Raw genomic sequence first — 18,674 nt, forward strand, 5'->3', positions numbered from 1 at the left:
GCCAACTTAACATCTTTATTACACTATGACTGTTGGAACACTAGGTATGTTTGGATGACCCTTCTAGTTTATTTGTCTTGTTACTCCTCCATGGCCATCTTGTTTTTGGGAATTGTGTTAGCCAGCCAACAACTCGGATGGTGGGGTGGTGAAAGTGGTAATCTATTGGAATTGGCATGGCAGATTTAAATTATGGTGCTAAACAGCAACATGTTCATTTTGGGCTGCAGATAGTGGAAGAAGGTAAATGGAAGTGCTTTAATTATATGCAGGTCCACTGGAATTATGTGGCTAGAAAAGACCAAATTAAGAGGCAGGGTTGAACAATGTATGTGGCAAGAAAAGTCCAGTTATGAATTTATAACAACCCGTTTACAGACATTTACATATTTTAATATCAATCCATCCCTAAAGTCATACTGGTTTTAACAAATGCCTTTCACAATAAACCAGGTCTACAACCTGTCATTTTTCATAATAACTCAACCAAGCCTATAGCTTTGATAAGTCGTTTCTCACATAACCATTTCATATCGGCGATGTTGAATGTAAGCTTGAACATAACCTTTCCAAACCACCCTTTCAGTGGAAGCACACACTTTCTGACAATCAACATCTGTACTCAAGGAACCTAACATTTTGGTGGAGCTTAAGCCTCTCTCTCAGAAGTGCTTCTTAAAGCTGGTTTTCTGTTGTTCATGTAAGGCCGGTCAAAAGTTGCATTATTAAGCCAGATCTAAAAGACAACCATAAGAAGTAAGCTTGTTCACTGAAGGCATTAAAATAGTATTTCCAGGACAGTGAACGCAGAGTAGGTCTCCGGCTTCGGGACCGCACGGAATTAAGTATTGCGAGTCCTAAGGTCCGCCTGATCCCCAGGAGCTCGTTCCCTAGGAGGGGAGTGTTTGTACATTTAGGCCTTTCAGAGTGTAGAGTTTATGTAAGTAAATGTTGTACATCAATAACCCACTGGGGGCATGTAACATAGCAGAAGAATTGTAGTGACTGCTGATCCTGATGAAGCGCTGCTCGATCTGTAGGGACAACAAGGGCGCAAAACATGTTGACTGTATAAGCTGTAGGTAAGAGTGTTCCTAGCAGCTTTTCTTTTCTATTTTTAGAGAGTGGAGGAACCTTATTCCCTGCGCACTCTCGTATAGTTTTTAATATTGACCAAGGCCTTCCACTTTATTAAAACTATTTGTTAGGAGGTCCCTGAGACAATTTAAATTCTTGTTTTCTCTCTCTGCTGCCTTTCATCCTTTGAGGGTATGTTTGTATATATTCCAGACCCTGTTTTTTGGCACACACTTTTTTTTAAAGTTCTGCAGAAAAGTGCCCCCTCAGGAGGGTCCGTCAGACATTGCAGCGCTGGTCTGGCGTGGAGCGGGCCCTATGATGAAACATGACATCCAAAGGATGTGTGAGGGCCTGTACTTCTGACTACAAGAAGTGCTGGTGCTGAACCTGTGCCATTATAATTGTTGTTTAGGAACTGTGTACCCCTGTTTTGACGTATTCAGTATTTTGAGAGACTGCACACTGGACCTTAATTAATCTCCCTGCCCCCCCCCCTTGTTTTTGGCATTAAAATAGAGCAATACACAACACGGTTTATCAGGCAGATGTGAGACATTAAAAGGCTGTTGTTTAAAATGAGGCAGCATATTCAAATGTATTTTATAACTAGGATTAGAATTAACATGTAGATTGTAAAAATTCTCATGGAGTCAAATAGCTAAAGTCAAACAAGAAATATAACAACTATTGTTTAAAAGAGTAATACCCCAAGCAATGTCAGCCGTTCTAATCATGAATAAGACCATCAGCCATCTAATGACTTGGCCAAGAAGGTGTTCCAGGCAGGGCATTTTCCAGGTTGGCAGCACTAGCCAAATTTTAAATTTAAGTACAGCACACCACTAAAATGAGACTGAATAAGGTGGACAGGCATTCAAGGTAGATCTTGGAAAAATGCTTAAGTACTCATTTAACCATCCAATAATTAACCAAGGCACGGTGATAAAGGATTAAGCAATCAATGTTAAGGCCACAATAATTCCTATCTTTTAAGTACAGTAAAAAAAATATTTTACCAGGGGATATACACATCTTAAATTTGTTCCCGAGTCCAGCAACACTTTCAGTGGGCAAATAAATCCATACCACCACTCTGCTGTCAAGTACTTTGTACGTTTGACACTGCTCCCTTTTACCAGTATTTACAGAAATGTAAAGACTGTCTAACAGAATAAATACACTTATCAACACAATGGAAAATTCTGAGACCACGATTTTAAAAGATAGTCAAGCAGCATTCAAGAATACTCAAGATGTTTTGGCATTCCCAAAGAGAGGTCACTAGCATTATTCAAACAAAATAGAGAGTCAAATGTAAAACCACTCAAAAAGCAGGGGAAAAAATAATAATAATAATAATAAATCAGTAAAACCGCATCTTGCCACTCGGGCAACAGCTCATGTGGCAACAGCGAAAAGGGACAAATGGAGGTTCAAAATAATATTAACACGAATTCAACAGAAACGATGTTTAGAGTAAGTGAGCTGCCATCAAGCTCACAGTAGGTGTATTAAAGTGCTGCTGTAGGCAAAAGGAGCAACTAAACCACTCTAAATCACAAACTATAGATATGGGGGTGGATGAATATGGATAAACTGAAAAACAGTAAATTAAACATTTGGTTGACAATGTTACTTTAATTTTGCTGCTGCCAATGAACGGAAAACAAGCTCTACAAAGAAAAAGACAAGCAAGACCGTGCTCGTCATCTTGTTATATATCAGAAGACAAGCTGAAACATTGTTTGCACTGATCCAACTAATAAAATTGGCCTGTACCTTAGTGCATGCATGGTGTTTGCATAAAGTGCTTTACCACACCTGAAACTGACATTCATTCCGTTTCACCACTCACATTTGCCCTCAAGTGTATGTTATTAAATACATAATCTAGAAGTAAAGAAGACTTACTAAAGAGCCCAGGTATTAGCACAAAGCCAGTTGCCAAACCAGCAATTTACAAAGTCGTTTTCAGGAAAGACCAATCAATGAAACCGGGAACTTCACTGTAAGAAAGGTCATGAAATACAACAAAAACATAATCATAAAAAAAAAACGTAAGCACTCTACATTTTCCACTTCAAAAACAACAAAGATACCAATTTCCCAATGACATACGGTTAGACATTCTAAAGAATTCGCTATCGTGTGAAAATTGGAAGCAGGTATCAACATATCACAGAATAAACCGATACCAACTAAAAAAGTGTTTCACAAGATAAGGGTCAACCGTTTAAATAGCCACAATTTAGTCAGTATAATGACAGATGTGCGTCCCCTTTTGTCTTAAAATGAGAGGTTATGTTTTGGGATATTGGGATTTACTGTCAGCAAACCGTTATAATTTTGAAAATGTAACTAGCACATATTGTTGCTAAGCTATCTTTGATGCATTTTTTTTTACCCAAGAGCCCTGCTGCTTGGTATAGGGACTCCTTTCTTTTGAATGACTGATCGCTTGAGACGAGGTCGTATTCTGCTGTCCCTCGACAAAGCCAAGGATATAGAAGACAAACTTCAATATTAGGACATCACATTACACGACAACAATTCCAGTTCAATTAAAATCACGTTGGCTATCCACACATTATTCGTCAGCACAAAATGGGGTTAGAGTAGATCATCATAACGTTACTAAAGCTTCAACAGCTAATAAAGGCGTACAAAAAAAATAAGAATTGTCAAATGATGCTGAACAAATGTACAGTAATCCAGTACAGCATCACATGTAAAAACAAAAGAAACACATTCGCAGCAATGAGCAGTCCAAAAATGTTTTTTTAATGTAAACATACAGACCGAGTATGGTTTGGGTAGAACAGCAAGCACGATTGTATTGACACCTGTCTTAGCCTCGAGGTCATGCGCTCAGGTAAATTTGCACTACTGATAGACCACTAAGGGGGGTCGCTATTTGTAAAAGACGTGAATGCACGGCTACGCCTCTCGTATCCTTCTCACTTTAGGGTGCAAATCGTACGGCGAACTGTGCGCTGTGAAGCTACGCTAAATCGCTTTCAGCTCGTTGCGCAGGGGAACATCGAACAAATAAAAATAAATGGCAAAAAACATCCAACTACTCGTTACTGCGTAACTCATATGAGAAGAACAACTTTAACATCTCCATATGCAATTCAGCTACTCCAATACAAGCACTGTTGTCCCTCTGCTCACAGTAATTGATTTTAAATTAAAGGACTGCCACTTAAATGATAGTTTCGAGCAGTTACAACGGCCCCCACGTCTAGCACCCACACTGGGTGCACCAAAAACGAATCCATCCACGTACAAATGCTTTCAAAGCTCACCAAAGAACACAAACTGAAATTAAAAGGAGTATTCAGAAACAAAATCCTGGCTCCATTAACGCCATTCAAAGTAAGCAGCAAAAAGGCTCCAAACAATATGCCTACAATGTGATCCTATGGCTGTTACAACTACTATTCAGCAGCTAGTGTTTGGAATCTGAAAACTGGGACAATGCACAGGCAAAAAGTGCTAAGATACAGTACTAACAACCCCATTTGTGTGTGGATTTTGTCTGTGACAGTGTCCTATTCAAATATATATAACTGACGGGAGAGACCAACATATAAGTACCCCCATCTTGACATATAACAAGCGCTGCAATATACTATCCCTTCAAGCGAACTAACTGACCGGTATTCACTCCGATTCCGAACATCCTAGTGAGCTGGCCCACAGAAGAGTTATGACACACTGCCTACCTACCCCTTCAGGTCTCTATGAATTACAGAAGAAAATAACTGTCTGTGCATAGAGAAGCCATAGTGCCATGCTCCATCATAAGCACAGATTTGTGGGTACACTTTCCGCCCCATAAAAGCATTTAGAGCAGCGATTGCAGCATGCACTTCTAGACAATTCTCCAAAATACATGTATCGTTGCGTTCAATCCCCAAACACTGCACCCTGCAAACACGAACGCTTAACTAAAAGAACAGTGACATCTCTTCAAACGCCGAGCAGTAGTTTTAACCTAAGGCAATCACAAAGTAATGAGATCAGTACCGAAGCTCCCTGAAAAAGAAAGACTATAACAGATCACGCCCCCTACCTTCGCATCCAAACTATGAAAGCAATGGCACACTACCCACAGCAAAAGTATTGGCTATCTCAAATTTAGTATGTACTGGGTAACCTGTTATCACCATCATCCCAGAAAATAATACAGGTTGACTCTTTAAAAAGAGATCATATCCCCTGCCAAGCATTTCTTCCTAGCAGGCGTATTCCTTACCTTGCTGGATGTCACCATTGCTGCCTCCAGGAAGGGCCACGCTTAGTTGCCTCTCGGGCTCGGGGAGGCAGCGACGGCAGAATGAGTGCAAACAAGGAAGCAACTTAGGCTCCGCTTCCCGGCTCTGGAGACTCTGCTTACACACGGCGCAAGTATCCAGTAGGTTCACAGACAAGGCAGCTGCTGCCACCGGTGGAGCTGCAGGGCTGCCCTCCTCTTCCACAGGCAAAACGCTCGATTGCTTTTCGGCGCTCTCAGCCTCCTCCGGGGCGAGAGATTCGGGCTCAAGTGCAGCTCCACCCCCACCACTGTCGCTGCTCACCGAGCTCTCACACTCCCCGCCGCCTTTGTTTTCCGCCATGTTTTTCCTCTTTGAACCCCGACTGACCGTTTCACGCTCCCACCAGGGCACGTACGCCAAGAAGCAAACGGGCAGCGCGCTGACGCAAGCACTCGGCCCCGACGTTGGCACAGTACGCCGATGATGCCGGGAAGACCGGGCAAACGTGGACGGGCCGCAACGCATGCGCAAGACACATAGGTGCCTGACGCTTCCAGTAGTTCTGCCGCCATATCTGATGTAGTCCTGACTTATTGAGTTCCCAGGTGACATATTTATTAAAACAGAAACTACAATTATTTCTAACGCCTCGTGTTCCTTATAAAATAAATGGTTGCTCAGCTAATGTTGTTAGTCAACAAGCAGGACTGCAAACGTGCCAATATTCAGTAATACTAAAGCGAGGTGGATGTTCCAGGTTTCAGAACTATTAACCCCTTCGCTGCCAGGCCTTTTCCCCCTCCTGTGCCGGGCCTTTTTTTGCCTATTTGGGGCAGTTCGCGCTTAGGCCCTCATAACTTTTTGTCCACATAAGCTAACCAAGCCAAATTTGCGTCCTTTTTTTCCAACATCCTAGGGATTCTAGAGGTACCCAGACTTTGTGGGTTCCCTTGAAGGAGGCCAAGAAATTGGCCAAAATACAGTGAAAATTTCGTTTTTTTCAAAAAAATTGGAAAAAGTGGCTGCAGAAGAAGGCTTGTGGTTTTTCCCCTGAAAATGGCATCAACAAAGGGTTTGCGGTGCTAAACTCAGCAGCTTCCCAGCTTTCAGGAACAGGCAGACTTGAATCAGAAAACCCAATTTTTCAACACAATTTTGGCATTTTACTGGGGCATACCCCATTTGTGCAATTTTTTGTGCTTTCAGCCTCCTTCCAGTCAGTGACAGGAATGGTCATGAAACCAATGCTGGATCCCAGAAACCTAAACATTTCTGAAAAGTAGACAAAATTCTGAATTCAGCAAGGGGTCATTTGTGTAGATCCTACAAGGGTTTCCTACAGAAAATAACAGCTGAAAAAGAAGAATATTGAAATTGAGGTGAAAAAACCATCAATTTTTCTCTACGTTTTACTCTGTAACTTTTCCCTGCAATGTCAGATTATCGAAAGCAATATACCGTTACGTCTGCTGGACTCCTCTGGTTGCGGGGATATATAGGGCTTGTAGGTTCATCAAGAACCCGAGGAACCCAGAGCCAATAAATGAGCTGCACCCTGCAGTGCGTTTTCATTCTATACCGGGTATATAGCAATTCATTTGCTGAAATATAAGGAGTAAAAAATTGCTATCAAGAAAACCTTTGCATTTCCAAAAAGGGCACAAGATAAGGTGTTGAGGAGCAGTGGTTATTTGCACATCTCTGAATTCCGGGGTGACCATAGTAGCACGTGAATTACAGGGAATTTCTCAAATAGATGTCTTTTTTACACACACTCCTATATTTGGAAGGAAAAAATGTAGAGAAAGACAAGGGGCAATAGTACTTGTTTTGCTAATCTATGTTCCCCCAAGTCTCCCGATAAAAATGGTACCTCACTTGTGTGGGTAGGCCTAGCACCCGCGACAGGATATGCCCCAAAACACAACATGGACACATCACAGAAAACAGAGCTGTTTTTAGCAAAGTGACTACCTGTAGATTTTGGCCTCTAGCTCAGCCGCCACCTAGGGAAACCTACCAAACCTGTGCATTTCTGAAAACTAGAGACCTAGGGGAATCCAAGGAGGGGTGACTTGTGTGGCTCGGACCAGGTTCTGTTACCCAGAATCCTTTGCAAACCTCAAAATTTGGCTAAAAAAACACATGTTCCTCACATTTCTGTGGCAGAAAGTTATGGAATCTGAGAGGAGCCACAAATTTCCTTCCACCCAGCGTTCCCCCACGTCTCCCGATAAAAATGATACCTCACTTGTGTGGGTAGGCCTAGCACCCGCGACAGGATATGCCCCAAAACACAACGTGGACACATCACAGAAAACAGAGCTGTTTTTAGCAAAGTGACTACCTGTAGATTTTGGCCTCTAGCTCAGCCGCCACCTAGGGAAACCTACCAAACCTGTGCATTTCTGAAAACTAGAGACCTAGGGGAATCCAAGGAGGGGTGACTTGTGTGGCTCGGACCAGGTTCTGTTACCCAGAATCCTTTGCAAACCTCAAAATTTGGCTAAAAAAACACATGTTCCTCACATTTCTGTGGCAGAAAGTTCTGGAATCTGAGAGGAGCCACAAATTTCCTTCCACCCAGCGTTCCCCCACGTCTCCCGATAAAAATGATACCTCACTTGTGTGGGTAGGCCTAGCGCCCGCGACAGGATATACCCTAAAACACAACGTGGACATATCACAGAAAACAGAGGTGTTTTTAGCAAAGTGACTACCTGTAGATTTTGGCCTCTAGCTCAGCCGCCACCTAGGGAAACCTACCAAACCTGTGCATTTCTGAAAACTAGAGACCTAGGGTAAATCCAAGGAGGGGTGACTTGCGGGGCTCGGACCAGGTTCTGTTACCCAGAATCCTTTGCAAACCTCAAAATTTCGCTAAAAAAACACATGTTCCTCACATTTCTGTGGCAGAAAGTTCTGGAATCTGAGAGGAGCCACAAATTTTCTTCCACCCAGCGTTCCCCCACGTCTCCCGATAAAAATGATACCTCACTTGTGTGGGTAGGCCTAGCGCCCGCGACAGGATATGCCCCAAAACACAACGTGGACATATCACAGAAAACAGAGCTGTTTTTAGCAAAGTGACTACCTGTAGATTTTGGCCTCTAGCTCAGCCGCCACCTAGGGAAACCTACCAAACCTGTGCATTTCTGAAAACTAGAGACCTAGGGGAATCCAAGGAGGGGTGACTTGCGGGGCTCGGACCAGGTTCTGTTACCCAGAATCCTTTGCAAACCTCAAAATTTGGCTAAAAAAACACATGTTCCTCACATTTCTGTGGCAGAAAGTTCTGGAATCTGAGAGGAGCCACAAATTTCCTTCCACCCAGCGTTCCCCCACGTCTCCCGATAAAAATGATACCTCACTTGTGTGGGTAGGCCTAGCGCCCGCGACAGGATATGCCCCAAAACACAACGTGGACATATCACAGAAAACAGAGCTGTTTTTAGCAAAGTGACTACCTGTAGATTTTGGCCTCTAGCTCAGCCGCCACCTAGGGAAACCTACCAAACCTGTGCATTTCTGAAAACTAGAGACCTAGGGGAATCCAAGGAGGGGTGACTTGCGGGGCTCGGACCAGGTTCTGTTACCCAGAATCCTTTGCAAATCTCAAAATTTGGCTAAAAAAACACATGTTCCTCACATTTCTGTGGCAGAAAGTTCTGGAATCTGAGAGGAGCCACAAATTTCCTTCCACGCAGCGTTCCCCCACGTCTCCCGATAAAAATGATACCTCACTTGTGTGGGTAGGCCTAGCGCCCGCGACAGGATATGCCCCAAAACACAACGTGGACATATCACAGAAAACAGAGCTGTTTTTAGCAAAGTGACTACCTGTAGATTTTGGCCTCTAGCTCAGCCGGCACCTAGGGAAACCTACCAAACCTGTACATTTCTGAAAACTAGAGACCTAGGGGAATCCAAGGAGGGGTTACTTGTGTGGCTCGGACCATGTTCTGTTACCCAGAATCCTTTGCAAACCTCAAAATTTGGCTAAAAAAACACATGTTCCTCACATTTCTGTGGCAGAAAGTTCTGGAATCTGAGAGGAGCCACAAATTTCCTTCCACCCAGCGTTCCCCCACGTCTCCCGATAAAAATGATACCTCACTTGTGTGGGTAGGCCTAGTGCCCGCGACAGGATATGCCCCAAAACACAACGTGGACATATCACAGAAAACAGAGCTGTTTTTAGCAAAGTGACTACCTGTAGATTGTGGCCTCTAGCTCAGCCGCCACCTAGGGAAACCTACCAAACCTGTGCATTTCTGAAAACTAGAGACCTAGGGGAATCCAAGGAGGGGTGACTTGCGGGGCTTGGACCAGGTTCTGTTACCCAGAATCCTTTGCAAATCTCAAAATTTGGCTAAAAAAACACATGTTCCTCACATTTCTGTGGCAGAAAGTTCTGGAATCTGAGAGGAGCCACAAATTTCCTTCCACCCAGCGTTCCCCCACGTCTCCCGATAAAAATGATACCTCACTTGTGTGGGTAGGCCTAGCGCCCGCGACAGGATATGCCCCAAAACACAACGTGGACATATCACAGAAAACAGAGCTGTTTTTAGCAAAGTGACTACCTGTAGATTTTGGCCTCTAGCTCAGCCGCCACCTAGGGAAACCTACCAAACCTGTGCATTTCTGAAAACTAGAGACCTAGGGGAATCCAAGGAGGGGTGACTTGCGGGGCTCGGACCAGGTTCTGTTACCCAGAATCCTTTGCAAATCTCAAAATTTGGCTAAAAAAACACATGTTCCTCACATTTCTGTGGCAGAAAGTTCTGGAATCTGAGAGGAGCCACAAATTTCCTTCCACCCAGCGTTCCCCCACGTCTCCCGATAAAAATGATACCTCACTTGTGTGGGTAGGCCTAGCGCCCGCGACAGGATGTGCCCCAAAACACAACGTGGACATATCACAGAAAACAGAGCTGTTTTTAGCAAAGTGACTACCTGTAGATTTTGGCCTCTAGCTCAGCCGGCACCTAGGGAAACCTACCAAACCTGTACATTTCTGAAAACTAGAGACCTAGGGGAATCCAAGGAGGGGTGACTTGTGTGGCTCGGACCAGGTTCTGTTACCCAGAATCCTTTGCAAACCTCAAAATTTGGCTAAAAAAACACATGTCCCTCACATTTCTGTGGCAGAAAGTTCTGGAATCTAAGAGGAGCTACAAATTTCCTTCCACCCAGCGTTCCCCCAAGTCTCCCGATAAAAATGATACCTCACTTGCGTGGGTAGGCCTAGCGCCCGCGACAGGAAACACCCCAAAGCGCAACGTGGACACATCCTAAATTTTGGAAAAAAACAGAGGTGTTTTTTTCAAAGTGCCTACCTGTAGATTTTGGCCTCTAGCTCAGCCGGCACCTAGGGAAACCTACCAAACCTGTGCATTTCTGAAAACTAGAGACCTAGGGGAATCCAAGGAGGGGTGACTTGCGGGGCTCGGACCAGGTTCTGTTACCCAGAATCCTTTGCAAACCTCAAAATTTGGCTAAAAATACACATGTTACTCACATTTCTGTGGCAGAAAGTTCTGGAATCTGAGAGGAGCCACAAATTTCCTTCTACCCAGCGTTCCCCCAAGTCTCCCGATAAAAATGATACCTCACTTGCGTGGGTAGGCCTAGCGCCGGCGACAGGAAACACCCCAAAGCGCAACGTGGACACATCCTAAATTTTGGAAAAAAACAGAGGTGTTTTTTGCGAAGTGCCTACCTGTAGATTTTGGCCTCTAGCTCAGCCGGCACCTAGGGAAACCTACCAAACCTGTGCATTTCTGAAAACTAGAGACCTAGGGGAATCCAAGGAGGGGTGACTTGCGGGGATCGGACCAGGTTCTGTTACCCAGAATCCTTTGCAAACCTCAAAATTTGGCTAAAAAAACACATGTCCCTCACATTTCTGTGGCAGAAAGTTCTGGAATCTGAGAGGAGCTACAAATTTCCTTCCACCCAGCGTTCCCCCAAGTCTCCCGATAAAAATGATACCTCACTTGCGTGGGTAGGCCTAGCGCCGGCGACAGGAAACACCCCAAAGCGCAACGTGGACACATCCTAAATTTTGGAAAAAAACAGAGGTGTTTTTTGCGAAGTGCCTACCTGTAGATTTTGGCCTCTAGCTCAGCCGGCACCTAGGGAAACCTACCAAACCTGTGCATTTCTGAAAACTAGAGACCTAGGGGAATCCAAGGAGGGGTGACTTGCGGGGCTCGGACCAGGTTCTGTTACCCAGAATCCTTTGCAAATCTCAAAATTTGGCTAAAAAAACACATGTTCCTCACATTTCTGTGGCAGAAAGTTCTGGAATCTGAGAGGAGCCACAAATTTCCTTCCACGCAGCGTTCCCCCACGTCTCCCGATAAAAATGATACCTCACTTGTGTGGGTAGGCCTAGCGCCCGCGACAGGATATGCCCCAAAAACACAACGTGGACATATCACAGAAAACAGAGCTGTTTTTAGCAAAGTGACTACCTGTAGATTTTGGCCTCTAGCTCAGCCGGCACCTAGGGAAACCTACCAAACCTGTACATTTCTGAAAACTAGAGACCTAGGGGAATCCAAGGAGGGGTTACTTGTGTGGCTCGGACCATGTTCTGTTACCCAGAATCCTTTGCAAACCTCAAAATTTGGCTAAAAAAACACATGTTCCTCACATTTCTGTGGCAGAAAGTTCTGGAATCTGAGAGGAGCCACAAATTTCCTTCCACCCAGCGTTCCCCCACGTCTCCCGATAAAAATGATACCTCACTTGTGTGGGTAGGCCTAGTGCCCGCGACAGGATATGCCCCAAAACACAACGTGGACATATCACAGAAAACAGAGCTGTTTTTAGCAAAGTGACTACCTGTAGATTGTGGCCTCTAGCTCAGCCGCCACCTAGGGAAACCTACCAAACCTGTGCATTTCTGAAAACTAGAGACCTAGGGGAATCCAAGGAGGGGTGACTTGCGGGGCTTGGACCAGGTTCTGTTACCCAGAATCCTTTGCAAATCTCAAAATTTGGCTAAAAAAACACATGTTCCTCACATTTCTGTGGCAGAAAGTTCTGGAATCTGAGAGGAGCCACAAATTTCCTTCCACCCAGCGTTCCCCCACGTCTCCCGATAAAAATGATACCTCACTTGTGTGGGTAGGCCTAGCGCCCGCGACAGGATATGCCCCAAAACACAACGTGGACATATCACAGAAAACAGAGCTGTTTTTAGCAAAGTGACTACCTGTAGATTTTGGCCTCTAGCTCAGCCGCCACCTAGGGAAACCTACCAAACCTGTGCATTTCTGAAAACTAGAGACCTAGGGGAATCCAAGGAGGGGTGACTTGCGGGGCTCGGGACCAGGTTCTGTTACCCAGAATCCTTTGCAAATCTCAAAATTTGGCTAAAAAAACACATGTTCCTCACATTTCTGTGGCAGAAAGTTCTGGAATCTGAGAGGAGCCACAAATTTCCTTCCACCCAGCGTTCCCCCACGTCTCCCCGATAAAAATGATACCTCACTTGTGTGGGTAGGCCTAGCGCCCGCGACAGGATGTGCCCCAAAACACAACGTGGACATATCACAGAAAACAGAGCTGTTTTTAGCAAAGTGACTACCTGTAGATTTTGGCCTCTAGCTCAGCCGGCACCTAGGGAAACCTACCAAACCTGTACATTTCTGAAAACTAGAGACCTAGGGGAATCCAAGGAGGGGTGACTTGTGTGGCTCGGACCAGGTTCTGTTACCCAGAATCCTTTGCAAACCTCAAAATTTGGCTAAAAAAAACACATGTCCCTCACATTTCTGTGGCAGAAAGTTCTGGAATCTAAGAGGAGCTACAAATTTCCTTCCACCCAGCGTTCCCCCAAGTCTCCCGATAAAAATGATACCTCACTTGCGTGGGTAGGCCTAGCGCCCGCGACAGGAAACACCCCAAAGCGCAACGTGGACACATCCTAAATTTTGGAAAAAAACAGAGGTGTTTTTTGCAAAGTGCCTACCTGTAGATTTTGGCCTCTAGCTCAGCCGGCACCTAGGGAAACCTACCAAACCTGTGCATTTCTGAAAACTAGAGACCTAGGGGAATCCAAGGAGGGGTGACTTGCGGGGCTCGGACCAGGTTCTGTTACCCAGAATCCTTTGCAAACCTCAAAATTTGGCTAAAAATACACATGTTACTCACATTTCTGTGGCAGAAAGTTCTGGAATCTGAGAGGAGCCACAAATTTCCTTCTACCCAGCGTTCCCCCCAAGTCTCCCGATAAAAATGATACCTCACTTGCGTGGGTAGGCCTAGCGCCGGCGACAGGAAACACCCCAAAGCGCAACGTGGACACATCCTAAATTTTGGAAAAAACAGAGGTGTTTTTTGCGAAGTGCCTACCTGTAGATTTTGGCCTCTAGCTCAGCCGGCACCTAGGGAAACCTACCAAACCTGTGCATTTCTGAAAACTAGAGACCCTAGGGGAATCCAAGGAGGGGTGACTTGCGGGGATCGGACCAGGTTCTGTTACCCAGAATCCTTTGCAAACCTCAAAATTTGGCTAAAAAAAACACATGTCCCTCACATTTCTGTGGCAGAAAGTTCTGGAATCTGAGAGGAGCTACAAATTTCCTTCCACCCAGCGTTCCCCCAAGTCTCCCGATAAAAATGATACCTCACTTGCGTGGGTAGGCCTAGCGCCGGCGACAGGAAACACCCCAAAGCGCAACGTGGACACATCCTAAATTTTGGAAAAAAACAGAGGTGTTTTTTGCGAAGTGCCTACCTGTAGATTTTGGCCTCTAGCTCAGCCGGCACCTAGGGAAACCTACCAAACCTGTGCATTTCTGAAAACTAGAGACCTAGGGGAATCCAAGGAGGGGTGACTTGCGGGGCTCGGACCAGGTTCTGTTACCCAGAATCCTTTGCAAACCTCAAAATTTGGCTAAAAATACACATGTTACTCACATTTCTGTGGCAGAAAGTTCTGGAATCTGAGAGGAGCCACAAATTTCCTTCTACCCAGCGTTCCCCCAAGTCTCCCGATAAAAATGATACCTCACTTGTGTGGGTAGGACTAGCGCCCACGAAAGGAAAGGGCCCAAAAACACAACGTGGACACATCACATTTTTTTATAAAAGCAGTGCCTACCTGTGGATTTTGGCCTGTAGCTCAGCCGACACCTGAGGAAACCTAGCAAACCAGTGCATTTTTGAAAACTAGAAACCCAGGGGGAATCCAAGATGGGGTGACTTGCGGTGCTCTGACCAGGTTATGTTACCCAGAATCCTTTGCAAACATCAAAATTTGGCCCAAAAAACACTTTTTCCTCTCATTTCGGTGACAGAAAGTTCTGGAATCTGAGAGGAGCCACAAATTTCCTTCCACCCAGCGTTCCCCTAAGTCTCTCGATAAAAATGGTACATCACTTCTGTGGGTAGGCCTAGCGCCCACAAAAGGAAATGGCCCAAAACGACAACGTGGACACAACATATTTTTTCACAGAAAACAGAGGTGTTTTTTGCAAGGTGCCTACCTGTGGTGTTTGGCCTGTAGCTCAGCCGGCCCCGGGGGGGGGGGGGCAGAAATGCCCTAAAATAAATTTGCCCCCCCCAACCCCCACCTTCCCCCGCCGGGAGCGGACCCTTGCCTACGGGGTCGCTCCCCCCTGCGTGACATTGGCACCAAAAAAACAAATCCCCCGGTGCCTAGTGGTTTCTGCCCCCTTGGGGGCAGATTGACCTAAAATTTGCCAATCTGCCCCCAGGGGGGCAGAAATGGTCTAAATACAATTTGCCCCCCCAGGGGAGCGACCCCTTGCCTGATGGGTCGCTCCCCATCTCTAAAAAAAAGAAACAACAAAAAAAAAAAAAACACAAAAAAAAAATTGCCCTGGTGCCTAGAGTGTTCTGCCACCCCCCCCCCCCAGGGGCAGTTCGGCCTAATAATAGGCTGATCTGTCCCCCGGGGGGGGCAGAAATGGCCTAAAATAAATTTGCCCCCCCAACCCCCACCACCCCCCCCGGGAGCGACCCTTGCCTACGGGGTCGCTCCCCCTGCGTGACATTGGCGCCAAAAAACAAATCCCCGGTGCCTAGTGGTTTCTGCCCCCTTGGGGGCAGATTGACCTAAAATTTGCCAATCTGCCCCCAGGGGGGCAGAAATGGTCTAAATACAATTTGCCCCCCCCAGGGGAGCGACCCTTGCCTGATGGGTCGCTCCCCATCTCTAAAAAAAGAAACAACAAAAAAAAAAAAACACAAAAAAAAAAAATTGCCCTGGTGCCTAGAGTGTTCTGCCCCCCCCCCCCCCAGGGGCAGTTCGGCCTAATAATAGGCTGATCTGTCCCCCGGGGGGGCAGAAATGGCCTAAAATAAATTTGCCCCCCCCAACCCCCATCCCCCCCCCCGGGAGCGACCCTTGCCTACGGGGTCGCTCCCCCCTGCGTGACATTGGCGCCAAAAAACAAATCCCCCGGTGCCTAGTGGTTTCTGCCCCCTTGGGTGCATATTGACCTAAAAATTGGCCAATCTGCCCCCAGGGGGGCAGAAATGGTCTAAATACAATTTGCCCCCCCAGGGGAGCGACCCTTGCCTGATGGGTCGCTCCCCATCTCTAAAAAAAAGAAACAACAAAAAAAAAACCACACAAAAAAAAAAAATTGCCCTGGTGCCTAGAGTGTTCTGCCCCCCCCCCCCCCCGGGGGCAGTTCGGCCTAATAATAGGCCGATCTGTCCCCCGGGGGGCAGAAATGGCCTAAAATAAATTTGCCCCCCCAACCCCCATCCCCCCCCCCGGGAGCGACCCTTGCCTACGGGGTCGCTCCCCCTGCGTGACATTGGCGCCAAAAAACAAATCCCCGGTGCCTAGTGGTTTCTGCCCCCTTGGGGGCAGATTGACCTAAAATTGGCCAATCTGCCCCCAGGGGGGGCAGAAATGGTCTAAATACAATTTGCCCCCCCAGGGGAGCGACCCTTGCCTGATGGGTCGCTCCCCATCTCTAAAAAAAGAAACAACAAAAAAAAAAAAACACAAAAAAAAAAATTGCCCTGGCGCCTAGAGTGTTCTGCCCCCCCCGGGGGGCAGTTCGGCCTAATAATAGGCCGATCTGTCCCCCGGGGGGGCAGAAATGGGCCTAAAATAAATTTGCCCCCCCCAACGTCCACCCCCCCCCCCCACCCGGGAGCGACCCTTGCCTACGGGGTCGCTCCCCCTGCGTGACATTGGCGCCAAAAAACAAATCCCCGGTGCCTAGTTGTTTCTGCCTCCTTGGGGGCAGATTGACTTAAAATTGGCCAATCTGCCCCCAGGGGGGCAGAAATGGTCTAAATACAATTTGCCCCCCCCAGGGGAGCGACCCTTGCCTGATGGGTCGCTCCCCATCTCTAAAAAAAATAATCAAAAAAAAAAAAAAAACACAAAAAAAAAAATTGCCCTGGCGCCTAGAGTGTTCTGCCCCCCCCCCCCCGGGGGCAGTTCGGCCTAATAATAGGCCGATCTGTCCCCCGGGGGGGGGCAGAAATGGCCTAAAATAAATTTGCCCCCCCCAACCTCCACCCCGCCCCGGGAGCGACCCCTTGCCTACGGGGTCGCTCCCCCTGCGTGACATTGGCACCAAAAAACAAATCCCCGGTGCCTAGTGGTTTCTGCCCCCCTAGGGGGCAGATTGACCTAAAATTGGCCAATCTGCCCCCAGGGGGGCAGAAATGGTCTAAATACAATTTGCCCCCCCCCAGGGGAGCGACCCTTGCCTGATGGGTCGCTCCCCATCTCTAAAAAAAGAAACAACAAAAAAAAAACCACAACAAAAAAAATTGCCCTGGCGCCTAGAGTGTTCTGCCCCCCCCCCGGGGGCAGTTCGGCCTAAAAAATAGGCCGATCTGTCCCCCGGGGGGGCAGAAATGGCCTAAAATAAATTTGCCCCCCCAACCCCCACACCCCCCCCCGGGAGCGACCCTTGCCTACGGGGTCGCTCCCCCTGCGTGACATCGGCGCCAAAAAACAAATCCCCGGTGCCTTGTGGTTTCTGCCCCCTTGGGGGCAGATTGACCTAAAATTGGCCAATCTGCCCCCAGGGGGGCAGAAATGGTCTAAATACAATTTGCCCCCCCAGGGGAGCGACCCTTGCCCTGATGGGTCGCTCCCCATCTCTAAAAAAAGAAACAACAAAAAAAAAAACACACAAAAAAAAAAAATTGCCCTGGCGCCTAGAGTGTTCTGCCCCCCCCCCCCCCGGGGGGCAGTTCGGCCTAAAAAATAGGCCGATCTGTCCCCCGGGGGGGCAGAAATGGCCTAAAATAAATTTGCCCCCCCAACCCCCCACACCCCCCCCCGGGAGCGACCCTTGCCTACGGGGTCGCTCCCCCCTGCGTGACATTGGCGCCAAAAAACAAATCCCCGGTGCCTTGTGGTTTCTGCCCCCTTGGGGGCAGATTGACCTAAAATTGGCCAATCTGCCCCCAGGGGGGCAGAAATGGTCTAAATACAATTTGCCCCCCCAGGGGAGCGACCCTTGCCTGATGGGTCGCTCCCCATCTCTAAAAAAAGAAACAACAAAAAAAAAAAAACACAAAAAAAAAATTGCCCTGGCGCCTAGAGTGTTCTGCCCCCCCCCCCGGGGGCAGTTCGGCCTAATAATAGGCCGATCTGTCCCCCCGGGGGGGCAGAAATGGCCTAAAATAAATGTGCCCCCCCACCCCCCCCCCCGGGAGCGACCCTTGCCTACGGGGTCGCTCCCCCTGCCTGACATTGGCGCCAAAAAACAAATCCCCGGTGCCTAGTGGTTTCTGCCCCCTTGGGGGCAGATTGACCTAAAATTGGCCAATCTGCCCCCAGGGGGGGCAGAAATGGTCTAAATACAATTTGCCCCCCCAGGGGAGCGACCCTTGCCTGATGGGTCGCTCCCCATCTCTAAAAAAAAGAAACAACAAAAAAAAAAAAAACACAAAAAAAAAAATTGCCCTGGCGCCTAGAGTGTTCTGCCCCCCCCCCCCCCGGGGGCAGTTCGGCCTAATAATAGGCCGATCTGTCCCCCGGGGGGGGCAGAAATGGCCTAAAATAAATTTGCCCCCCCAACCCCCCACCGCCCCCCTCGAAAGCGACCCTTGCCTACGGGGTCGCTCCCCCCTGCGTGACATTGGCGCCAAAAAAACAAATCCCCGGTGCCTAGTGGTTTCTGCCCCCTTGGGGACAGATTGACCTAAAATTGGCCAATCTGCCCCCAGGGGGGCAGAAATGGTCTAAATACAATTTGCCCCCCCCAGGGGAGCGACCCTTGCCTGATGGGTCGCTCCCCATCTCTAAAAAAAGAAACAACAAAAAAAAAAAACACAAAAAAAAAATTGCCCTGGCGCCTAGAGTGT

The 18,674-nt window shown here is 47.3% G+C and overlaps 1 protein-coding gene across 3 annotated transcripts in view; it reads right to left on the minus strand.

Moving 5' to 3' along the window:
- TRIM33 (tripartite motif containing 33) overlaps positions 1-5,865 on the minus strand; it is a 502,696-nt gene extending 496,831 nt beyond the window's left edge. For 2 of the 3 annotated variants that reach the window (XM_069218908.1, XM_069218909.1), the window contains exon 1: positions 5,342-5,807. In XM_069218908.1, the coding sequence (XP_069075009.1) occupies positions 5,342-5,702 (361 nt within the window). In that variant the 5' untranslated portion in view covers positions 5,703-5,807. Of the gene's footprint in view, positions 1-5,341 lie in introns of all 3 variants that reach the window. The other variant, XM_069218910.1, reaches the window with a different exon arrangement.
- Between the last annotated feature and the right edge of the window lie 12,809 nt (positions 5,866-18,674).

The sequence above is a fragment of the Pleurodeles waltl genome, unplaced genomic scaffold, assembly GCF_031143425.1.
Source record: "Pleurodeles waltl isolate 20211129_DDA unplaced genomic scaffold, aPleWal1.hap1.20221129 scaffold_119, whole genome shotgun sequence".
Taxonomy (NCBI): Eukaryota; Metazoa; Chordata; class Amphibia; order Caudata; family Salamandridae; genus Pleurodeles; species Pleurodeles waltl.